We start from the raw sequence: 25,950 nt of genomic DNA, 5'->3' as shown, positions 1-25,950 counted from the left end.
TTTCAGCTCACTAATGCCTAGGATATTGATGTTTATGCTTTCAATTTCATTTTTGTCTATTTCCATTTTTCCTAGATTCATACTTTGTACATTATAGGTTCCGATTATTAATGGATGTTTGCAGTTGTTTCTTTTCATTTTGAGTCGTGCCACATCAGCAAATGAAGGTCCTGAAAGCTTTAGTCCATCCACGTCATTAAAGTTGACTCTCCTTTGAGGAAGCAGCTCTCCCCCAGTCATCTTTTGAGTGCCTTCCAGCCTGGGGGGCTCATTCCCCCCCCACTACATCAGACAATGTTCCACTGCTATTCATAAGGCTTTCACTGGCTAATGCTTTTCAGAAGTAGACTTCCGGGTCCTTCTTCTCAGTCTATCTTACTCTGGAAGCTCAGCTGAAACCTGTCCTCCATGGGTGACCTTGCTGGTATCTGAATACCGGTGGCATAGCTTCCACCATCAGAGCAACACACATTCCCCCACAGTAGGACAAACTGACAGACATGTGGGGGAAGTGTACATAGGAAGGCAAATTGTTTACGTCAGTGTGATAGATGGGTGCCTGAGCATTTTATTTTTCTGTAGTTGAGTTGGGATGAGCAGAATTTCAAACAAGAAGAAGTTGTGGCATTGTTTACAATTAGTCTTATGTCCTTTAATATACAAATCCTGTTCAAAGAACTGTAGCCAGTCAAATCCCTTGGGTTTAGGAAATTGCATTCCTTTCCCAACCCAGAGAATACAAAGAGAAATATGTTCATTCCTTCTTGCTTTCCTAATTCTGTCTGTTCTTCTGTGTCCAGCTCAAGTCTCACCTGACCTTCCCAACAATGTTGGTGTTTATAATTCCCTTTCTGACTTTCGGCCCTGTCAGTTATTGTGACCATGTCCTATTGAAATCAATACTTTGTTACGGGTTTTTTTTTTTTTTTTTCCTAATTTGGGAACTTAATATATTGAACAGTATAAAAATCATATTTAACTAACAGTAAAACCTGCAAAAGCTAAAACCTGGGTAGAGGAAGAAAACTCAAATATTTTCCACTAATAGAGAGCAGTGGAAAAGTGGAAAGTGCTAAGGCTGTACCCTGTCAAAGGCAGATAACTTTCAAGACCTGGAAAAACAAGGCAGTCCTGTCGAGTTCCAGCTTAGGCAGGTTTCACTGTATATGTTTAACAAAAAAAAAAAAATTGAAAAATAGACAATATTTCAGAATGTCCCATACCACACATTTTCGGACCTACTTGTGTTTGCTTCAGTTGTCTCATGTTTTCAAATGTGTTGAGTTATCTTCTTAGTACATTTGTAAGTGGCTCAAAGCGATAAACAGGGCTCCCTTTTTTGTTCTGTTTCTTGATGGGCAATATGGCATAGTGGATAAGAGCATGGAGTTGGACTCATATTGCTTGGGTTGGAATCCTGGCTCTGCTACATATTGGTTATAACTTTGGGCAAATCAGTTAACTCTATACCTCAGTTTCCTCATCTATAAAATGAAGAAGGTAACTACTACCTTATAGTATCTTGTGTAGAGTAGAGTTGGTTTACACTAAGTGCTTTGAACAGCGTTGGTAGGGCTCAATAAATGTTAGACGATGCCCGGTATTCAAAAAGATAAATAAAAAGTTGATATTCAGTCAGTTCCAACTCATGATGACCCCATATGTTTCAGAGTAGAACTGTGCTCCATAGGATTTTCAGTGGCTGTTACCTTTCAGATGTAGAGATTGTCAGGCTTTCTTCTGAGACCTCTGGGTAGATATGAACCACCAACCTTTTGGTTAATAGCCGAGCATTTAACTGTTTGTACCACCCAGAGACTCCTGTGTCCTATAGTAGGAAAGGATAACCCTTTACAAGTTTTTAGAGTAGTTTGCATTTCTTCAAGTGTTTTATAGACATAGTTTGATCAAATTAGAGGACCTTTTCTCTGTCATAGCATAATTGGCTACAGGAACCTGCTTAAAGAAGCATACAGTTATTAGGCTTGTTACGAAAGTATCACAGGAAAAGAAATGGAGAGAGCAAGCAGTTATACCGTCCACCTCTGGAGCTTGTAGGACAAAGCTGAGTAAGGTGGAGACAGATTCAGGGTAATGAATTTGAGTGGTGGTTTGAGTATTTATTTTATTAATTTATATATTTTTAAGCCACAAGACAAATGCCCCCTCTGGAGTTACTGTAAGACGTAGTATCATAGCATTGTCTTCCTGTCCCTTCCTTAGTTGTGAAGCACTGGAGCCTGACCTGGACATTATGTGAAGCCCTATGGGGCCACCTGAAGGAGCTTGAGAGCCAGCTGGACGAGCCCAGTGAATACATTCAGATTCTGGAGCGTCGAAGAGCTTTCTCACGCTGGCTCTCCCACACTTCTGCACCTCAAATTGAGGAGGAAGTCTCCTTAACCCGGAAAGACAATCCTGTGGAGGCTGTCTTCAGCTACCTCACAGGCAAGAGGATCAGTGAGGCCTGCTGTCTGGCTCAGCAGTCAGGTAGGAATTGTGGTCCTTCTCTGTACCCCTGCGTACTTCCTACCTACTGTCCTCTACCCATTAATTATGGTTGTGCCTTTGTCTTCCAACCTTACAAGTATTACATGTAGATTCCCAGGAAGCTTGCCGGTTCCTCCAGAATGTGAGCTGTGGTTTTTAGTTCCATTTTTAGAATCTTAAACATTAAACTTAAGTCAAATTATTTTAATTTTATACATTACATATGCATTGTAGTAAAGATAGAAAATGCATATAGACAGAAAGATCCTGCAACTCACAATTACTGCAGACATTTAAATGTGCAACTTGTACTTAAATTGTTTCATTTGTAATATGTATATAACATACACATATTACACAGAGACATACACGTAAGCTTTTTGAAGATGATATCCTGCTTAATTCTGTTCTTTTCATGTAAAGTATTACAAATGTCCTATAATACAAATATAATACATAAATGCTTCTCAATATTCTGTTATTTATAAATGTAACATGTTAGGAAATTTCTTTTTTGACATTTAGATTATTTATAATTTTTGTTATTTTAAACACTATTATGCACATCTTAAGTGTATTTTGTTTGTTTTCATTCACTTATTTCATTCAAATAAATACGTAGAAGTTTTATTTCCGGGTTGAGGGTACTTTTTTTAAGGACTTCGTGTGTGTACGTGCGCATGCACGCACTTCTTTAGTTCTCTTTCCACTAATGAGAGGCATTTAGCAAAGACTCTAGACACAGATGACTAAGAGGCATTAGTCACAAGTAGAAGCGTTCACAAGTGACTCCAGACGCTAATGACTGTCTAGACATGAATCTGATACAAATACAAAGATGACATAGCTCAATCTATGTACGGTTAAATCCTTGATCAAACCCTGTTTATTGAAAACTAATTTATGGGAAGCCAACTGATTTTAGCCATCAACTGTATTTATATTTGGAGGGCTTGGCCAATTTTGAAATTTTAAGACACAAATCACAAGAAAAGCCAGAATCAATAATTTATATAAATGGCCCAGTTGCATTCCACTGTCACTACACATTGAGCTCAGTACCTTTCATGGCCTTCATCCATTTGTACAGTCAGAATTGGTGGCCAGGATTGGCCTTAGATAAAGCTGTAAAGATTACCAATCATGAAAGAGATAAAATATACTCACCAGCTTACCTACACACAGCAGGAGGGCGTCTTAAGGAGTGCCAGAAGTCAGTGCCTTAAATTTGCCTGTTCATAAACTATTTTTTTCCTCCATTTTTTCGGATCCTAAATTAAACCTTTGCCAAGGCACTAGCGTTTTGCCCCAAAATGGGAAAGTATAAGTTGAATGTGATGTTAAATATTTGAAAGGTAACTCACAAAAGCCTTCAATAAAGGCAGTTAGTGAAAAGTATTTTTTTTTTTTAGCTTATTTGTAATTCTTATTGAAAAAAATTTCCTCCATTTTAGATAAAATGCCTTACCTAGAGTCACAGAAGTAGTAGTAGATTTGTTGTTAAACTGTGTACACTATATACTATAGAGTCTACCTATGTAATTTAGGTTAAATTACTTTTCAGATTTTCTAATCGAGTAGAAAATGGTAGTTCTTGGTCAATATTTTGGCATTGTTACAGAGATCAGACAAAGGCATTAAAGTCTCCTTCCTGAGAGCTGGAAGAAGTAAGAGATAATGCCCCCAAGTGTCCCACCAAGGCTCTAAATCCTCAGCGACCACTAGAGAGCTGCTGTTTCTCTTCCAGGTGATCATCGTCTTGCCCTTCTTTTATCCCAGCTGGCGGGTAGCCAGTCAGTCCGGGAGCTGCTCACCATGCAGCTGGTGGATTGGCATCAGCTCCAGGCTGACTGTTTCATCCAGGATGAGAGACTGCGCATCTTTGCTCTGTTGGCTGGAAAACCGGTAACTTTTTTCTCAAAAACTTGCATAAGTTATCTCATGAATTTAACATTGCTTAAGGTTGGGGCAAAGAGCTAACTTTGTAAATTGCACACTATTACACATAACTAGGCAATATATTTTTTAATTTTTAATGGCAATATTTTTGAATTATAAAGGCAGAATATTTGTTGTAAAAATAAAACAGTAATTACGTAGGAAATTTAAAAAGTTGAAGTTCACTATATCTGATAGCAGAGATGAATGATATAATTTGTCTATTTTTCCAGATATATTCCAAGTCTGTATCAACGTAAATGTGTATATATGCAAGTAAAACCCATTATACATAGCAGTTCTGCATGTTTATTTACTTTTAAACTTACTCTATATCAACATTTGTCCATGGTCTACAGCTTTGTTCTTTTAAATGGCCACTTCTATTCCATTGCATGGATGATGTACCATAATTTTTAAAAGCCAGTTCTCTGTTTGCTGCTTACCTGTTTGATTATCTTCTTAAAGTCAGTTCTCAAAAATGAAATACCTGGTCAGAATTTATGCAGATGAAGTGCCTTAACCTGAGGTCACAGTTTTTCACGTTACCCAACTGTGAGCAGTGTGGAGAGCTCCTTTGTGCTCTCAGTGGCTTTTATCTCTTTTCTTAGAGCACTGATTGTTTATTTGTTTAAATCTACCCCCTCCCCTGCCGCCAAGGGAATATGTATCTCATATCTGAATCATTAATGCCGGCATCTAGATTGCTTAAAATATTACTTGAATTAGTGAATAACTTGCAAAACACAAGCAGTAAGAAGGTATGATTTTGTCCCTTGTAGGTGTGGCAGCTCTCAGAGCAAAAGCAAATCAATGTCTGCTCCCACCTGGATTGGAAACGCTCCCTGGCTGTCCATCTTTGGTATCTCCTTCCACCTACAGCCTCAATTTCCAAAGCACTCAGCATGTATGAAGAAGCATTTCAGGTATATGTGTCCAGTAGAGCCAAGCAAGAGTCCTGGTGGGAGTTCTCTTTTATCAGCAAAGTTCTGCGGGGGGGGGGAAGAAATCAAAACATCAAATCACATTTCTTGTAATACTTTTTACTAACTCCCTTTATTGAAAGTACCTAAAATTGAAACGGATCCAGGAAACCTGATGGACAACTTCATCTTTTTCTACTGCCTCTGGATAGGGCTACTCTTAAATTTCTCCAAATATCTGCTTCCTTTTTATTTAATGTGATGAGCTTCCACAGCTGACTTTCTTACTGATGCTTTCCTGGCCCCATATCAGAGGGTTTTTCTTCTTCTGTAGTCTTATTCCTTTAGGAATTCTCTGAGATACAGCCGGACCCAAGGTTTAGTATAGCCTCAAATTTGCCTCTAAGCATCATATTCAGTAATCATTGTCAGTGTTGAGGTTAAGGTATTGTTATTACTCTTAATACCATTGTTTCTTAAATTCTCTTCTTATTGTCCCTATGTATTGTCTTTGATATTGTTCGTTAGAATTATTTGTCAGGAAAAAAACTAAGTATAATAAGATTGTGACAAGAGGTATGGGGGTTTGGTGAGAGCTACCTGAGATCTTTAGACTGGTGGAATATGCCACTAACCAAAATAAGTTTAAAATCCATGATAGATTCCTTTGGAGTGTTGCATCGTTCTTAATACACATGTCTAAGTAATTGGGACTTATGGCATCTAATGAAACAGGCTAGTGGCTGATAAATTGTTTTATCAAATTCTTCCCTTCAGAATACCTCTGAGGGTGATAGATATGCCTGCTCCCCACTTCCTTCATACGTAGAGGGCTCTGGCTATACAGTAGAAGAAGAGCAAGATTCACGGAGACCTCTTCGAGACGTCTGCTTTCATCTTCTAAAACTTTACAGTGACAGGTAAACAGAGCCAGGAATTACAGCCAGTTGAGAGCTTCCTAAGCCTTAGAGAGTCCTTTCCTGATTCGTTTTCATGTGCTACCAAATTGCCATGAGTCTGTATAAATCATCAAATGTAAATTGGAGTAGTTAGTGCGAGAGCATTGGAACTAGAATTAGGTTGACATTTCAAGCCACATGTGGCTAGTGGCTACTACACTGGTCAAGGCAGATTACAGAACACTTCCGTCATCACACAGAGTTCTATTGGGCAGCACTGGTCTAGAAGATCTCCACCCATTACTCAGAGAGGTGTTAGGAAGGTTGTAAGGAAAAAAAGGACAGGAAAAAAAGTCGAATCTTGGTGAAAAGGCAGCAGTATTGGTCATTAATCTAAATCCCAGACCATTAAAACTTACAGTTGTAGGATCTTAGTTTATACTGCTCTCATGATCTGAGAATTGCAAGCTAAGAACTTAACACATAAACTAGCATATGACTATTGAAATCCCTGAGTCCCAGCAGAAGACTGAGTAAAAATCCTTGTAGGGACATTTTCAAAACCCAGGGCACTTGGATTTCTATATAAAGAACTGTACCCACTGAAGACAAAATCAAAGGTAAGAATTTCCAAGCCACAGTAGGAAATACCATCATGAAGACTACTTAGCTGTTCAGATAAACAGAACATGTAACTATGTTTTTTAAATGGTTAAGAAAAGTAACAGACACTTGAATGAAGGCATGGAAGGGTGAGAATTATGAAAATTTCTTGTATCTAGCTGGTAATTCATATAGGTCAAACCAATGCCAGCAAACCTGTTACATCACACAGCCTCAGAAGAAAAGGTACCTTGTTTTTTGTTTTGTTTTGTGTAGAATCTCTAGTCTGACTAAACTAGGGGTAAATTGATATAGCACAATCTCAGAATGAGAGAAGGCCTGTACAGTAAGTCCTCAGGTTACGAACGTCCCGACTTATGGACAATTCATACCTGCCCTTTCATGTTTTTAAGTTTGCCTTTAATTTGAAATGATTGAACCAACCCCCACTCACAACAAATTCTTCATCACAATTACCATAACTTGCTGGGTGTGCAACTTTTAAATCATTGAAAGGGCTTCAGGCCTTTCTTGCACTGAGGTAACTGTATGCACCTGTTCTGACTTACTTACAACTTCAACTTAAAGACTACACATAGGAGCTGATCTCGTTCGGGCACTGCCTGTAATACTTTTGCTCTCAGGTGCCTTCATTGTCTTCTGAAACTTAGCCACAACATTTGACCTATTGGATACAGGTGGTCTGCTGGCTGAATGTGGCACATACTTAGTAACTTTCCGGGCATTCTCTTCCATAGACATTATGACCTCAACGAGCTGCTGGAACCTCGAAGCGTAACAGCAGACCCCTTGGACTACCGCCTAAGCTGGCATTTGTGGGAGGTGCTGCGGGCTCTTAACTACACCCATCTCTCAGAGCAGTGTGAGGGTGTGCTGCAGGCCAGCTATGCGGGCCAACTGGAGAGCAAGGGCCTCTGGGAATGGGCCATCTTTGTCCTGCTGCACATTGCCAACTCAAGGTGAGTGAGAGGCTATCAGACCACTGGGCATGTTTAACAGTATAGGGCAATGCTAAAAGAATCACAGTCTCTTAAGGGTGAATTCAGCATGCATTCTAGGGTTTACCCTTGTGATAAACTTAAGACAGTTCAACCCTTCACCCAAACTGTCTTTATTCACATATACTAGTTAGAACTGAGACTCTGATGAAGTGCCAAATTATGCTATTTATCAGTAGTTTTGAAAAGGGAGAAGAGATCTCTGGGGGATAGAATGATTAGGGAAAAGTCTTTGTAGAGACAAGATTCAAGGGGCCTGTAAAATTGGGATAGGAAATCTGAAGTAGAAAAGGAAGGGTGTGGCCAGGTGGAGCAATGACATTAACTTAGGCATAGATTCACTTGAATGTGGCATGTTTAGGGATTGTGCAGTACTAGTGCTGGGTGAGCCGCCTCCTTGGATACCTGGCAGTGATGTTATGGGTTTGTTTTGCCTTTTTAAGGTTATAGGATGGTATTATTATAACAAAAGTGTACGCTTAAGTGCTTTTACATATGTTTATACTCTTAAGTACTTTATATAAATTAACTCATTTAGTGCTCATAATAAACCTATGGAATAGACACTATTTTTATCTGCATTTTACAGAGGAGCAACCTAAGGTACAGAGATATTAAATAGCTTTTGTTCATGGTCGCAAAGCTAATAAATGGCATAGTGAAGTTTCTAATTCAGACACCTAGAATCTATGCTCTTAATCACTGTGCTGTGCTTCTCAAATTGTATGTTGTGGAAGGAGGTTAGGTTATGGAGTCAAACCTGCCTAAATTCTGGATCTACCATATACTCAAATTTTGACCTAGGGTAAAGCTTATACCCATTATATATACTTAATCACTTTTGACTCTGGTTAAAGATTATACTCTCCAAACCCCAGTTTTTTAATTTGTAAATATTAATTCCCAATTCAAAGGTGATTGTGGGATAAAGGGAGTAAAAGTGAAAAGTATCTAGCACCACCTTGCCTTTAAGCAGTTTCTCTTTCCTCTTCCCCCTTACCAGGAACCAAAATGACCCCAGAGTATTCCTTTGAGTTAATTTAAACACACTCATGGGGGATTTCACATGGTGAAGGGCTTGCTGATAGGATGACTGATGGGATGAGTTGGCTGTGGGGAAGCAGATCCTATTTCCTGAAAAAGAACATAAAAAAGGAAACAATTGTGATGAAATTGGGAGTTCTTAAAGAGCCTAGGAGTTGAGAAAAGAGTCAAGGTGAGGAAGAATAGTTTAAGTATAAAACCAAAAGGACTGGTCCTTTGGCTCAGGCAGAAAAGGACTCTCATTAAGGGATCTTAAGAGCAGAAAGAGTTTAGTCTACATCTAGAAGTAGAGAATGAATTAGGAAGACTGATGGCTTTAAGAAAGGGAATAAGGACCTGGAAGAGACTTTACCTTAAAAACTACTTTGTTATATTGGCCATGTGGAAGAAAAGGAAGGGAGAAGGTTGGGATGAACTGCAGAGGACTGATCTATGGAGCAGAATTCCTCTACCTCAGTCCTTGATCTCCTAGATGGTGGCAGGGAAATACTACTAGATGGACGTGCAGAAGGGATTCCAGCTGTGAAAAGCCTTCTCTAGGGAGTGGACAGCCTTCCCTAACATTAGTTTTCAAACTTTTTCACCATAAAAGTATTTATTCTCACTATAAATGATGTCCTTAGATACTTAGATACTTTCACTTAAAAAAATATGTGCTGGTCTGATGGCTTCTGACTATTTAATGAAGTTTGAGGTGAACCACTTGAGGGTCAACACCTGCAGTTTGAAAGACTGTCCCAGGGCCCACTCTGACATGTCTGGGGCAGCCTTTTCCATGAGCAAAGATGGGATTTTTTCAAACTTACCCCTCTTCCTTATAGCATGCGTGAGAAGGCTGTCCGAGAGCTGCTTACCCGGCACTGCCAGCTATCAGAGACCCCTGAATCTTGGGCTAAGGAGACTTTCCTGACCCAGAAGCTTTGTGTGCCTGCTGAGTGGATTCATGAGGCCAAAGCAGTGCGAGCACGTATGGAATCTGACAAACACTTGGAGGCCCTCTATTTATTTAAAGCTGGGCACTGGAACTGCTGCCACAAACTTGTCATCCGGCACTTAGCATCTGGTGAGTGTTTCAAGCTGGGACCTTAGTTTCCCTGAATCACCCCAAATTCTTCTAGCATCTGAACCCCCGTAATGGTCAGGCTGCAAATGCTGCACAGAATGGTGCATGGCAGATGTGAATCAAGTCACGCTTGGACAAAGCTGTCTGCAGAAGAAGCTTGACGAGGTTGAGGGGCTAGAAGGGCAGGGAGAAGACAGTATTAGCAAGTTACGATTTGCCAGGAGTATCCCTGATGTGTACTAATTACATTAAGTTCTTTGTTTATTTAGGGACATTTCACTCACCAATACTAGAAATACCTGCATAGGGACCTGAAGCCAGAAGGTCTTCGTACTTTCCTTTGGAGAATTTCAGAATATCTACTTACAATTTCCAAGACTGACCCAACATTATTTCCCTTTCCCTCCTGTCTTAAATTTCTGCCATGTCTTCTTTACACTTTTAGGAATTATGTACTAGTGCAGACATAGTGCTTAATATTTTATTTCTTCAGATGCCATCATTAATGAGAACTATGACTACCTGAAGGGGTTTTTGGAAGACCTGGCACCTCCAGAGCGCAGCAGCCTAATTCAGGACTGGGATACATCTGGGCTTGTTTACCTGGACTATATTCGGGTCATTGAAATGCTCCACCGTATCCAGCAGGTACCTGAGCTCCTTAAATGACTGCCTGGTTTTCCTTTCTGCAGGCCCTTAAAGCTTCAGAGGCCTCATAAAGGCCTTTGCAACCACTGAGAAAACTCATTGGCAGAGATGGGACCTACTCTGTAGGAAGAACATTTTCATGATGCTAATTTGATGTAGTAATTTTGACAGTTGTATTAAAACTTCAAAACACATTTTCGTGTTTATCATCAAATAGTGTGTGCAGTAGACATTCTTGAGGCTTGTCCATAGCCCATCTCCTCCTCTTATCCAGCCCTAATTTGCATGAGAAGCTCAGAGATGAGAGACAAAGTAAGGTCAGATTTGGTGAGGATAACTGTTTCACATATCATTTGACATTTGAAAAAATTGCAAGTATTATGGGGTTTTTTTTAATCTTTTTTTTATTATTATTTTTATTGTGCTTTAAGTGAAAGTTTACAAATCAAGTCAGTCTCTCAAACAAAAATTTATATATACCTTGCTATCCTATAGGGTCGCTATGAGTCGGAATCGACTCGACAGTACTGGGTTTTTCTGGGTTATATACTCCTAGTTGCCCTCCCCGCAATGAGACAGGACACTCCTTCTCTCCACCCTCTATTTTCGTGTCCATTCAGCCAGCATCTAACCCCCTCTGCCCTCCCATCTCCCCTCCAGACAGGAGCTGCCCACATAGTCTCATGCGTCTACTTGGTCCAAGAAGCTCACTCCTCACCGGTATCATTTTCTATCCCGTAGCTCAGTCCAGTCCCTGTCTAAAGAGTTGCCTTCGGGAATCGTTGTTGTCCTGGGCTAACAGAAGGTCTGGGGTCCATGGCCTCCGGGGTCCCTCTAGTCTCAGTCAGCCCATTAAGACTGGTCTTTTTATGAGAATTTGAGGTCTGCATCCCACTGCTCTTCTGCTCCCTCAAGGGTTCTCTGTTGTGTTCCCTGTTAGGGCAGTCATAGGTTGTAGCTGGGCACCATCCAGTTCTTCTGGTCTCAGGCTGATGTAGTCTCTTGGGCTCATAATTACCTTGTGTCTTTGGTGTTCTTTGTTCTCCTTTGCTCCAGGTGGGTTGAGACCAATTGATGCATCTTAGATGGCCGCTTGCTAGCATTTAAGGCCCCCGACACCACTCTCCAAAGTGGGATGCAGAACGTTTTCTTAATAGATTTTATTATGCCAGTTGACCTAGATGTCCTCTGAAACCATGGTCCCCGAACCCCCACCCCTGGCTACTCTGGCCTTCAAAGCATTCAGTTTATTCAGGAAACTTCTTTGCTTTTGGTTTAGTCTAGTTGTGCTGACCTCACCTGTGTTGTGTGTTCTTTCCCTTCACCTAAAATAGTTCTTGTCTACTATCTGATTAGTGAATACCCCTCTCCCACCCTCCCTCCCCACTCTCGTAACCATCAAAGAATATTTTCTTCTGTTAAACTATTTCTCGGGTTCTTATAACAGTGGTCTCATACAATATTTGTCCTTTTACAACTGACTGATTTCACTCAGCATAATGCCTTCCAGATTCCTCCATGTTATGAAATGTTTCACGGATTCATCATTTTTCTTTATCGATGCATAGTATTCCATTCTGTGACTATACCATATATTTATCCATTCATCCATTGGCGGCCACCTTGTTTGCTTCCATCTTTTTGCTATTGTAAACAGTGCCACAGTGAACATAGGTGTGCATATATCTTTTCATGTGATGGCTCTTATTTCTCTAGGATGTATTCCAGGGAGTAGGATTGCTGGATTGTATGGTAGTTCTATTTCTAACTTTTTAAGGAAGCACCAAATCGATTTCCAAAGTGGTTATACCATTTTACCTTTCCACCAGCAGCGCATGTGTCCCAGTCTCTCCACAATCTTTCCGACACTTATTATTTTGTGTTTTTTGGATTAATCCCAGCCTTGTTGGAGTGAGATGGAATCGCATTGTAGTTTTGGTTTGCATTTCTCTAATGGCTAATGATAGTGAGCATTTCCTTGTGTATCTGTTAGCTGTCTGAATGTCTTCTTCAGTGAAGTGTCTGTTCATATCCTTTGCCCGTTTTTTAACTTGGGTTATTTGTCTTTTTGTAGTTGAGTTTTGCAGCATCATGTAGATTTTAGAGATGAGACACTGATCGGAAATGTCATAGCTAAAAACTTTTTCCCAGTCTGTAGGTAATCTTTTTACTCTTTTGGGGAAGTCTTGGATGAGCATAGGTGTTTGCTTTCTAGGAGCTCCCGGTTACCTAGTTTCTCTTCTGGTGTTTGTACGTCACTAGTAATGTTTTGTATACTGTTTATGCCATGTATTAGGGCTCCTAGCAGTGTCCCTATTTTTTCTTCCATGATCTTTATTGTTTTAGATTTTATATTTAGGTCTTTGTTGCATTTTGAGTTAGTTTTTGTGCATGGTGTGAGGTATGGGTCTTATTTTTTTGCAGAAGGATATCCAGTTATGCCAGCCAGCACCATTTGTTAAAGAGACTGTCTTTTCCTCATTTAACTGACTTTAGGCCTTTGTCAAATATCAACTGCTCATATGTGGATGGATTTACGTCTGGATTCTCAATTCTGTTCCATTGGTCTGTGTATCTGTTGTTGTACCAGTACCAGGCTGTTTTGACTACTGTGGCTGTATAATATGTTCTAAAATCAGGTAGTATGAGACCTGCTACTTGGTTCTTCTTTTTCAGTAATGCTTTACTTATCCACGGCCTCTTTCCCTTCCATATGAAGTTGGTAATTTGTTTCTCTATCTCACTAAAAAATGTCATTAGACTTTGGATCAGAATTGCATTTATTTATAGATCACTTTTGGTAGAATAGATGATTTTACAGTGTTAAGTCTTCCCATCCATGAGCAAGGTATGTTTTTCCACTTATATACGTGTCTTTTGATTTCTTGCAGTAGTGTCTTGTACTTTTCTTTGTACAGGTCTTTTACATCTCTGGTAAGATTTATTCCTAAGTATTTTATTTTCTTGGGGGCTACTGTAAATGGTATTGTTTCGGTCATTTCCTCTTCGGTGTTCTTTTTGTTGGTGTAAAGGAATCCAACTGATTTTTGTATGTTTATTTTGAATCCTGATCCTTTGCTGAACTCTTCTGTTAGTTTCAGTAGTTTTCTGTGTATGAGATCATGTCATCCGCAGATAGAGATACTTCTGCTTTTTCCTTACCAATCTGGATGCCCTTTATTTCTTCATCTAGCCTAATTGCTCTGGCTAGGACCTCCACCACAATGTTGAAGAAGAGTGGTGATAAAGGGCAGCCTTGTCTGGTTCCCAGTCTCAAGGGAAATGCTTTCAGACTCTCTCCATTTAGGATGATGTTGGCTGTTAGCTTTGTATAAACGCCCTTTATTATGTTGAGGAATTCTCCTTTTATTCCTATTTTGCTGAGAGTTTTTATCATGAATCGGTGTTGAACTTTGTCAGATGCCTCTTCTGCATCAGTTGATAAAATCATGTGATTCTTGTCTTTTGTTTTATTTATATTATGTATGACATTGTTTTTCTAATGTTGAACCATCCCTGCATACTTGATATGAATCCCACTGGGCCATCGTGGGTTTTTTATTTATATATATGTTGTTGAATTCTATTGGCTAGAATTTTGTTGAGGATTTTTGCATCTAAGTTCATGAGGGATATAGGTCTGTATATTATGGTTGTTTTAGTCTTCATTAAAATGTCCTAGATCAGTCTCAGTAGTCATAAGATAGGTCTCCATTGCTTAAGCACAAAGACCAAAACTCATAAACATAGGATTCAAGCTGCTTTAGAAGTCCCCACCTTTTGCTCCTTCCTTTATTCTTACCAGCCTTATAAACATGCTCCACCCACACTAAATTACTTGCAGTGCTTCCAACACTCTTACTCCACTCTTTACCCACATACTTACCCTGATCCTTGAAGATCTAGGTTGCTGTTAGGTCTACTTCTCCCTCCTTTTCCTTTAAAAAAATAGGGAGAGTTAATTACACTTTCTCTTTTACTACCAAAACAATTGGTACATTTTTTTTACTGCAACGCCTCTCAGGCCATATTTTAGTTACTTATTCACATCTCTCCTCAGATAGCCTATGAGCTGCTTTTGGGGAGGTCTTTGTCTTAAAGTTAAAGGCAATAGAGTATTGCAGTTAAGAACTCAGGTTCTGGAGTCAGACTGTTAAGGTTCAGTTCCTGGCTGTCACGCTCACTATGTGACTTTGAGCAAATTAACTTTGTCCCTCATCTGAAGGGGGAGGGTGATTTGTAATACATATTTGACATAGTTGTCATGCAGATCAAACAAAATATTCATGAAGTGTTTAGTATAGTACTTTATTATACTAAATGCTTGATAATTGTTATTTATCGTTTATCATCATCATCAAAGTAGCAACTTATAGCGCTTGTCACATAATAGGCATAATTCAGTGTTTCACTTTTATGATGGGTTGAGAGATCATCCCTAAATAATCACTGAAGAAACCGTTTTCTAATCGCACACTGATTAATTCATTTGCACGAACCAAGCACTGTGGTGGATTTGGGAGATATATAAGTAAATAGTATGTGTTCTGCCCTCCCTAGAGTAATAATTTCATGGGGGAGATGTATACATATAAACTAACAATTACTATAGAGTGATAAGTGTTATTGTAGGGTAAGCAAAGAGTAGTATAGCAGCACATAAAAGGAGTACCTAACCTAGTCTGAGGAGTTGAATAAGGCTTTCTAGAAATGACATCTGCACTGTGACTTTAGGGATAAAAAAGGAGGACAGGTGGGAGAGTGCTCTAGCAGAGGGAGTAGCCTGGGTAGAGCTAGAGGTCAGAGACATCTTAGTACTTAGTGGAGGAAACTTTTAATAAGTTCGGCAGTTTGGGAGTATGGAGTGGGAAGGAGAGCCAGGTAGAAATGGTGAAGCTGCAAATGTGTCACCTAGACTCCTACAGCAGCCATCTGTCTTGGTTATCTAGTGCTGCTATACCAGAAATACCACAAGTGGATGGCTTTAACAAAGAGAAATTTATTCTCTCACAGTCTAGGAGGCTAGAAGTCCAAATTCAGGGCACCAACTCCAGGGGAAGGCATTCTCTCTCTGTCAGTTCTGGAAGAATATCTTTGTCATCAATCTTCCCCTGGTTGAGGAGCTTGTCAGTACAGGGACCTCAGGTCCAAAGGATGTGCCATGCTCCTGGTGCTTCTTTCTTGGTGGTATGAGGTTCCCTTGTCTTCCTGCTTGCTTGCTTCTCTCTGTCATATCTCAAAAGAGATTGGTTTAAGACACCACCTAATCTTGTAGATTGAGTCTTGCCTTATTAACATAACTGCCACTAATCCCATCTCATTAACATCATAGAGACAGGATTTTCAACACACAGGAAAATCAAAATGGTGGACAATCACACAATACTGGGAATCATGGTCTAGCCAAGTTGACAGATATTTTGGGGGGATACAGTTCAATCCATAACATCACCTAATTGGCCCCTCAGTCTCTTGCTCCCCTACAGTTCATTCACCAGACGGCAACCAGAGCAGTCATCTCACTCTCAGGTCTAAACCTTCTAGTGGCTTCTCTTCTCACTTAAAATAAAATCCAGGCTTCTTAGCAAGTCTTAAAAAGTTCTACATCAATAATTCTTACCTTTATTGTAACGTGGACCCCATTGTCAGTCTGGTGAAGTCCCTGGATCTCTTCTAAAAGTAATGTTTTCAAATTCATAAAATTTAAATATACAGGATTATAAAGGAAACCAATTATGTTAAAATACAGTTATCAAAATAATAAAAATTTATAATAGAATTTGTGCTTTATTAACATGTTAAATAACAAGCTCCAGCAGTGCTTCTAGTAATAAGTATAATTTTAAAGTACCACATTTTAAGATCAACTCTAACGTAGTATGAAAATAGCTGATTTCTGTTGCGAAAAGTTGTATTTACTGCCAACACCTACATTCATAATGAAATGAAATGCTAAATTTTAGTTAGACATTAGAAAACAAAAAGATTTTTTTTCAAATCCAAGTTCACAATCCTTTGAATTCTAAATATCCTAGGTTAAGATCCCCTGCTGTGTATGATTTGGCCCTTGCCTACCTCTTCCATATTTTCTTGTTCTGCTCTCCTCTTTACACTGCATTTACCCCACAAACCTTTTAGTTTTCACTGTAGGACTTTTGCCCTAACTGTTCTTTTAGCCTGGAAGGATTGGCCCTCTCCTAATTATCCAGGTTTCAACTTAGATATGACCTCCTCAAAGAAGCACATTCCTACTTTCCACCCTGTATTTCCTGTGTCCATTCAACCAGCTTTTGTCCCTTTATGCCTTCTCATCTTGCTTCTGGACAGGTGCTGCCCATTTAATCTCATGTATCTGTTTGAGCTAAGAAGCACAGTCTTCACAAGTATCATTTTATGTCTTATAGGCCAGTCTAATCTTTGTCTGAAGAGTTGGGTAAAGAAGCTTTTCTTGATCACCCAATTTGAACTGGCCACCCAGTTTCTTTCTGCCACATCAACCAGTTTGAATTGTCTGCCTGGCTTAGGATTCTTCAAGATTTATTACTATCTGATATTTTCTTTTTTATTTTCTGTAAGCTCCATAAGAATAAAGACACCACTTTATCTTGTTCACCACTTTTTTTTAAATTCTGCTTTAAGTGAAAGTTTACGGTTCAAGTCAGGTTCTCATACAAAAACTTATGCACACATTGTTATGTGACCCTAGTTGCTCTTCCTACAGTTTGGCAGCACACTCCTTCTCTCCCGTGTCCATTCAGCCCTCTCCTGTCCCCCTCTGCCTTCCCATCTTGCCTCCAGACAGGAGTCACCCACATATTCTCATGTCTCTACTTGAGCTAAGAAGCACACCCCTCACCAGTATCATTTTATGTCTTAGAGTCCAGTCTAATCTTTTGAAGAGTTGTCTTTGTGAACGGTTTTAGTTTTGGGCTAACAGAGAGTCCAGGGGCCATGATCTCTGGGGTCCCTCCAATCTCAGTCAGACCATTAAGTCTGGTCTTTTTACTAGAATTTGAGGTCTGCATCCCACTTTTCTCCTGCTCCATCAGGGAGTCTCTGTTGTGTTCCCTGTCAGTCAGGTCAGTCATTGGTGGTAGCCAGGTACCATCTAGTTCTTCCGGTCTCAGGCAGGTGGAGTCTCTGATTTATGTGGCCCTTTCTTTCTCTTGGGCTCATATTTTCCTTGTGTCTTTGTTATTCTTCATTCTCCTTTACTCCAGGTGGGTTGAGACCAATTGATGCATCTTAGATGCCCACTTGCTTAGCTTTAAAGACCCCAGACACCACTCACCAAAATGGGATGCAGAACGTTTTCTTAATACACTTCGTTATGCCAGTTGACCTAGATGACCCCTGCAACCATGGTCCCCAGACCCCAGCTACTCTGTCCCTCTAAGTGTTTGGTTGTATTCAGAACACTTGTTAGCTTTTGGATTAGTCCAATTGTGTTAACTTCCCCTGTTTCGTGTGTTACCCTTCCCTTCACCTAAAGTAATTCTTGTCTACCATCTAATTAGTGAGTACCCCTCTCCCTTCCTCCCTCCCCACCCTCATAACAATCAAAGAATGTTTCTTCTGTGTTTAAAACCTTTTCTTGAGTTCTTATACTAGTGGTCTCATATAATACTTGTCCTTTCGCAACTGATTTCACTCAGCATAATGCCTTCCAAATTCCTCCGTCTTACGAGATGCTTCACGAATTCATCATTGTTCTTTATCATTGGGTAGTATTCCATTGTGTGAATATACCATAATTTGTTTATCTGTTCATCCATTAATGGGCACCTTGGTTGTTTTCATCTTTTTGTTATTGTAAACAGTGCTACAGTGAACATGGGTGTGCATATATCTATTCAGTTCACTCCTTTTTTAAGCCAAGGTAAAGACTGTATTCTGGTAGATGAAAGGGATAGTACTTGTATAGACGTTAAATAGTAGACTCTGCCAAGCCCTAAAAGAAATGTGGATTCTGTGAGGGAGAGAGAGTTCTTGGAAGGGCAGACTGAGTCATTGGAGGGGGAGGGAGTGATAGGAAACTTAGTAAGTCGGATGGTTTACTGTAAGAGTTTGTGAGAGAGTGCCTAGCCGAGAGCCATATTTGAGACAAATGGGAATAAGATGCAGCTGGAAAGTATTCAGAATATAAGCAATGAGTAAAAATATAGATTTACTTTTTAGAAAGATCACTGGCTATAGAATGGGAGGAAAATGGTTGTAGAGGGGATGACACTGAAGGTAGAGTGATAAGTGAGAGGTAATTGTGCCCTGAGCTAGAGCAGTGGCCCTGGGAAGAGGGATAGATTCAAAAAACGTAAGAGAAAGTAGTAGCAGGATAATTGGGTATGGGGGAAATCTGATGCCCAGATTTCTTCTCTGTAGTTAGATTATGGTACTATTCAGCAGGATGGACAAAACTAGCTGGAAGAAGAGCAGATTTGATGAAAATGGGTAAAGATTATGAGTCCAGGTGTGGAAAATTGTGTTTGAGTTCCTGTGAGATATCAGATAGAAATGTTCAAGGAGTTAGATACAACGATTTAGAGCTCAAGATTGGTATATTAGGCTGGAGATAAAGATGTAGGAATCATAGCCGGTCATCATCGGAGCCATGGGAGTAGATCACAACACACAGGGAAAGGGCATAGAGCGAGAATAGGGCCTTATGGTATTTTATCTTCTTGGGGGCTACTGTAAATGGCGTTGATTTGGTGATTTCCTCTTCGATGTTCTTTTTGTTGGTGTAGAGGAATCCAGCTGATTACTGTATGTTTATCTTGTATCCCGATACTTTGCTGAACTCTTCTATTAGTTTCAGTAGTTTTCTTGAGGATTCCTTAGGGTTTTCTGTGTATAAGAGCATGTCATCTGCAAATAGAGATACTTTTACTTCTTCCTTGCCAATCTAGATGCCCTTTATTTCTTTATCTAGTCTAATTGCTCTGGCTAGGACCTCCACCACAATGTTGAATAAGAGCGGTGATAAAGGGCATCCTTGTCTGGTTCCCGAACTCAATGGGAATGCTTTCAGACTCTCTCCATTTAGGGTGATTTTGGCTGTTGGCTTAGTATAAATGCCCTTTATTATGTTGAGGAATTTTCCTTCTATTCCTGTTTTGCTGAGTTTTTATCATGAATGGGTGTTGAACTTGGTCAAGTGCCTTTTCTGCATCAATTGATAAAATCATGTGATTCTTGTCTTTTGCTTTATTTATGTGGTAGATTGTTGTTGTTGTTAGGTGCCGTTGAGTCGGTTCCAACTCATAGCGACCCTGTGCACAACAGAACAAAACACTGCCCGGTCCTGAGCCATCCTTACAGTTGTTGTTATGCTTGAGCTCATTGTTGCAGCCACTGTGTCAATCCACCTCAGTGAGGGTCTTCCTGTTTTCTGCTGACCTTGTACTCTGCCAAGCATGATGTCCTTCTCCAGGGACTGATCCCTCCTGACAACATGTTCAAAGTATGTAAGACACAGTCTTGCCATCCTTGATTCTAAGGAGCATTCTGGTTGTACTTCTTCTAAGACAGATTTGTTCATTCTTTTGGCAGTCCATGGTATATTCCATATTCTTTGCCAACACCACAATTCAAAGGCATCAATTCTTCAGTCTTCCTTATTCATTGTGCAGCTTTCACATGCATATGATGCCATTGAAAATACCATGGCTTAGGTCAGGCACACCTTAGTCTTCAGGGTGACATCTTGGCTCTTCAACACTTTGAAAAGGTCCTTTGCACCAGATTTGCCCAATGCAATGCATCTTTTGATTTCTTGACTGCTGCTTCCACAGCTGTTGATTGTGGATCCAAGTAAAATGAAATCCTTGACAACTTCAATCTTTTCTCCATTTATCATGATGTTGCTCTCTGGTCCAGTTGTGAGGATTTTTGTTTTCTTTATGTTGAGGTGCAGTCCATACTGAAGGCTGTGGTCTTTGATTTTCATTAGTAAGTGCTTCAAATCCTCTTCACTTTCAGCAAGCAAGGTTGTGTCATCTGCATAACGCAGGTAGTTAATGAGTCTTTCTCTAATCCCGATGCCCCGCTCTTCTTCATATAGTCCAGCTTTCGGATTATTTGCTCAGCATACAGATCGAATAGGTATAGTGAAAGAATACAACCCTGACGCACGCCTTTCCTGTCTTTAAACCAGTCAGTATCCCCTTGTTCTGTCCAAACAACCGCCTCTTGAATGTGGTGGATTACATTAATTGTTTTTCTAATGTTGAACCATCCCCACATATCTGGTATGAACCCCACTTGGTCATGGTGAATTATTTTTTTGATATGTTGTTGAATTCTGTTGGCTGGAATTTTGTTGAGGATTTTTGCATCTACGTTCATGAGGGATATAGGTCTATAATTTTCTTTTCTTGTGGTGTCTTTACCTGGTTTTGGTATCAGGATGTGGTGGCTTCACAGAATGAGTTTGGGAGCATTCCGTCCTTTTCTGTGCTTTGAAATACCTTTAGTAGTAGTGGTGTTATCTCTTCTCTGAAAGTTTGGTAGAACTCTGCAGTGAAGCCTTCCGGACCAGGGCTTTTTTTCGGGGGGAAGTTTTTTGATTACCTTTTCAATCTCTTCTTTTGTTATGGGTCTGTTTGGTTGTTCTACCTCTGTTTGTGTTAGTTTAGGTAGGTAGTGTGTTTCTAGGAATTCATTTCTTTTAGGTTTTCAGATTTGTTAGAGTACAATTTTTCATTGTAATCTGATATGATTCTTTTAATTTCAGTTGGGTCTGTTGAAATATCACCCATCTCATTTCTTATTCAGGTTATTTGCTTCCTCTCCTGTTTTTCTTTTGTCAGTTTGGCCAGCGGTTTATCAATTTTGTTGATTTTTTTCAAAAAAACAGCTTTTGGTCTTGTTAATTCTTTCAGTTGTTTTTCCGTTTGGGCCCTACGGTATTTTAGAAAGGGCTGTGAGCTTGGAGTTAGGAGACCTAATTAAATGCTAGATTTGGCTCCACCTATTACCAGCTGAGTGCTCTTAAGAAATTATACCATCTCTCTGAACCCAGGTTTATCTGTGAGAACAAACTAGATTTTTGGTGTAGTGTTAAATCTTGCTAGTCACATGTTTATGGTGATCTCAGGACTTGCCCAGTGCAAGGCTTAGTACACTGTTGTGTATTGCTCCTCAAGTAGTGCCTTCTCCTCAGAGATGTAGCTGGATGGCATTGCCAGTCCCCTCCTGCCTCTCACTGTTGTTTCAGGGTTTTGCATAGAGGGCCTATGGGCAAGATTGGGATGATGAGAACTCCTCCTGGCCTAATTGATTGCTCTGTTTCTTTGCAGGTGGATTGCTCAGGTTATGAGCTGGAGCAGTTACACACCAAAGTGACCTCACTGTGCAACCGGATAGAGCAGATCCAGTGTTACAACGCCAAGGACCGCCTGGCTCAGTCAGGTAAGCCTTTTGCTTCTCCCCTTGTCCTGCCTATCTGCTTTTTGCCTTTATGATTACCCACTGCACTACCACCCTCCCCACTCTCATACTCAGCTTTAACTCCACTTTTTCTCTGTAGACATGGCCAAACGTATAGCAAACCTGCTGCGGGTGGTACTGAGCCTCCAGCATGCTCCTGATGCAACCTCTGACTCAACGCCAGACCCTCAGCGTGTTCCTCTGCGTCTGCTGGCTCCCCACATCGGCAGGCTCCCTATGCCTGAGGACTATGCCTTGGAAGAACTACGCAGCCTCACACAGTCCTACCTGCGGGAACTAACTGTTGGGAGCCAGTGAGCTCTAGGCTCTTTCCATCACACTCACATGCTCATTCACACTCATCACACAAAGGTCCCTGCATTCTCTGAGTTGGGCTATGGAATCCACCCTCCCTGCCTGCTGCTACAAGCAGCATCCTCCAGTTGTTCAGGGCTTTTCTTAATAATGAATATAGCATAAGGGCTTCTGGAACCCAGAAGAGGAGCCATGTGTCTTTTTACCATCCTTAAGACAATTCAATTTTTTTTTTTTTTTTCTTTTCTTTTTAAAAATGGTGAATAAAGCACCTTTGGCAGAATCCCCTGAAGAACCAGAGAATCCTTTTTCACACCCAGCCATTCTGGATGTTGTGACCCTCTATGTCAACCTGCTACCCTTCCCGTACCCAGCACTTTTATACTAGGACTCTTTAGAAGGAATGGGACAGGTAATGGGACAAATGTGTTGATCTAGGACTGCCCTTCCGTAATAGATGAACTAGCCACAGAAAGAAGAGGGGAGTCTGTCTCTTAAGTAAACAGTGGGCTTGGGGGTTCAAAAGAGGTTGAACTGAGTGAGGAAACAGATCAGAGTCTTCTGGCTCACTTAGGGTAGAAGTGACTGCCTGCCATGGAGGGATTGATATTCAGGGCTTCTTTGTTCCTGCCCCAGAATATTCCATGTCCTCCGTACCTTCCTTTTGTGCACCAGCCCTTGATTGCATATCCCATGTCTCTGGGAAGCCAAAACACCCAGAACTCAGTTTGGTCCCTGGTTCTTGGTCACCTTGCTAGGCCTCCTGTCTGGATTTGACAGGTTGGGTAGCCCTCCCTGCCCCTCCCATTCTAGCCCCAAAGCATTTCCTGCCCTCCCAGAAGGTAAACCATCACTGATGCAGGCAAGGAGCCGGGCTTTAGGGGCAGGCAGAGGGCGTACGCTTCAGTGCTGCCAGCTATGGGAAGCCCCAGGTAATGGCCTGAGACAGCTGGTGTTAGGACTGTCACAACATGGGCACCCCTGGGTCTTTATGCATGAAGATTATGTAAAGGTTTTTATTAAAAATATATATATATATAAATATATATATATAAATAAACTAGATTATTTTCCTCTTTTTCTGAAGCTACTTTCTTAAATAAAATGAAATGTTTATAGCATTCCTGGAATTCGCTTTCCCTTTGTATGTTTGAGCCTCCTACCCCGAGGATCTTTCTGGTGGCCTGTTATAGCCCATCTGTTCTAGAGTGTGAAGTCTAAAATGGAGAAGGGCCTTGAGTTGAAGAGAGAACAGTTCAGTGCTAAGTTGAGATACAGACCATACCAAAGGCTGTATTTGTAAGTGCAGATTTAGGGGTGAGAGGGCTGAGATGACTGATTAATCTTGACTGCTGTACATCTTTTATGCACGTAGATTCCCAGCTGAGGGATAGGGTAGGGGTCTGAAACTGCAGTGATATATACTTAGCATTCAAAGCCTCCTTGTTCTTTCATTCCTAGTGCTTTTTGTTTTTATACCTGGGGTCACACTTCCACTTCTCTCTCAGTTTCCTTCTTGGTGGAATGGGGAGAATGATTCCTGATGTTGCTGCTTCACAGGGATGTTACTGAGAAGGGATCAAAAGAGGCTGTGTGGAGTATTCTTCATATCTTATTTTGATCTGTTACACTGAAGGTGTAGTCAAATTCCAGTTAGGATTAGGCCAAAGCCTTCTGGGACATCAAGGAACTTAGGATGAGAAAGGAGAGTGACTCTGCCCTTTGACTGGGCCTTCCCTTTAAGTGAGGACAAGGACTGCTCAGCTGGGAGTCCCCCGTCCATTACGGACTCCATGTGTCTGTCATAGAGCACTGCTTGGCTTTCACAAAGAATTTCTGACCTTTACTCGCCCAGAGCTTTCTTGAGAAAAGTTATCATAGAAATTGTTAGCCTTTAACAGTGTTGAGAATTGTGAATACTAACATTATGCCCTCTTTGGACAAGTACTATTTATATTTAAAAAAGAAGGGCTCTAAATAAAATCTGTTTATCATAAAAACTGTGTTATATCGTACAGGATAGGCTTCCAGTTCAAGGGGAATGATAAAGATGAAGAAAAATCTCTTCTACCTCCTGAAGTTCTATTGAAATAATTTTTTTTTTTTTTTTTAGTTTCTCAAAAAATATAGAGGAACCAGTTTTCTAAAAACAACAGAGCTGTGGAATCCACAGCCTCATACAGGTGACACAACATCCAAAATAAGTATATTGTCTCAGCAAAAACCTGGAATAATGCCAAGATCAAAGTTCTCAGAGGTCTAGAGAATTAAAAGTTGGATTAGCTGAGCCAAGGCCTGCAGGGTAGCTGCTCTTTTTAGACGTTTTACACTCTGACTCAGTTTTGTTAATTTTTATTTCTAGAAAATTATTACAGCTTTTCAACTTTAATAATTTTTAAATTTCTTCTCTATCTCTAGTTTCTGATTCCTAATAGTGTGCATTTGCGGTTGACCTTTTCCTGATTTGGCTAGCTAGTGGTTTCATTGAGGTTTGTGTTTTTCAAAGAACTAGCTGTCTTAGACTTAATTGATCAATTTTACCAGAGTTCTGTGTTGTAATGTATTAATTTCTGCTTTAAATATTCATTTCTAATGCTTTCCTCAGGGTTTTAAAAAATATTTTATTGTAGAAATTCATCTACACAAGAGTAGTGTAATGATCCCCACATTCAACATAGGTCGCAATTTCCCAGTTTCATGTCACCTTTACCTTCATTCTTACACCCCACCCCACAGTGGTATATTCTAAGGCAGATCATTCAATCATCAATACCTAAGCATTTCTAACAGATAAATATATTTTTATACACATGATAATGCCAGTGTCACACCTAACAAAATTATAATTGTTCCTAGATACCAACTAATACCCACTCCATTTCACATTTCTCCAGTTGTCTCAAAAGTAAATTTTTACAGTTGATTTGTTTGAATCAGGATCTAAGAAGATCCACGCATTGCATGTGGTTGATGAGTCTCTTAATCTATTAACAGCACCCCCCTCCTGTTTTTAATGCCATTTATTTGTTGAAGTAGCTGGTCATTTGTCCTTCAGGATAGAGGGCTAGGGACTTTTCATACGTGGTGCTGTGTGCTTTTTTATCACTTAGAAGAGACTGTGTCTGGCTGTCCTATTTTATGTGATGTTAGATTGTTGGTTCAGGTGTCTCAGCCTGATTCATCCTTTGCAAAGCTTCCCATCGCCCTTTCACCTCATGATAATTGTTGCCAAGATTCATTATTTCATTATTGTACATCCCTTATCTTTTTAGATGTGGTGATCTCATTTTCAAAATAAAGACTTAATTAATGATTTTTACTGTTATTTACTTTTTTGTTATAATGGCTCCTTTAAAGCTACCCACTAAGTTTTGGACTTTTAATTTTTTTTCAATATAACATTTTTTTACCCCAGACAGTAATTATGCTATATGAAATATTGCAACATTTTTTTTCAAACACGTTTATCCCACACAGTTTTTAGTCAGAGACGATAGTACAAAATAATTTCTTGTGTGTAATGTTTAGACAAAAAAAAAAAAAAACATTGTCGTGGAGTCCATTCCAAATCACAGTGACCC

General features: G+C 40.0%; 1 protein-coding gene across 5 annotated transcripts in view; it reads left to right on the top strand.

Annotated features, from left to right (window-relative positions):
• Positions 1-22,626, top strand: part of NUP98 (nucleoporin 98 and 96 precursor) — a 108,676-nt gene extending 86,050 nt beyond the window's left edge. For all 5 annotated transcript variants that reach the window (XM_049889980.1, XM_049889982.1, XM_049889979.1 and 2 more), the window contains 9 exons: positions 2,224-2,490; positions 4,238-4,395; positions 5,211-5,354; positions 6,129-6,271; positions 7,612-7,833; positions 9,738-9,979; positions 10,473-10,627; positions 21,925-22,036; positions 22,155-22,626. In XM_049889980.1, coding sequence (XP_049745937.1) covers positions 2,224-2,490; positions 4,238-4,395; positions 5,211-5,354; positions 6,129-6,271; positions 7,612-7,833; positions 9,738-9,979; positions 10,473-10,627; positions 21,925-22,036; positions 22,155-22,372 — 1,661 coding nt within the window. In that variant the 3' untranslated portion in view covers positions 22,373-22,626. The remainder of the gene's footprint in view (positions 1-2,223; positions 2,491-4,237; positions 4,396-5,210; positions 5,355-6,128; positions 6,272-7,611; positions 7,834-9,737; positions 9,980-10,472; positions 10,628-21,924; positions 22,037-22,154) is intronic.
• Positions 22,627-25,950: the final 3,324 nt, after the last annotated feature.

Source organism: Elephas maximus, chromosome 7 (genome assembly GCF_024166365.1).
Source record: "Elephas maximus indicus isolate mEleMax1 chromosome 7, mEleMax1 primary haplotype, whole genome shotgun sequence".
Taxonomy (NCBI): domain Eukaryota; kingdom Metazoa; phylum Chordata; class Mammalia; order Proboscidea; family Elephantidae; genus Elephas; species Elephas maximus.
This window is presented reverse-complemented; position numbering and strand designations above follow the sequence as displayed.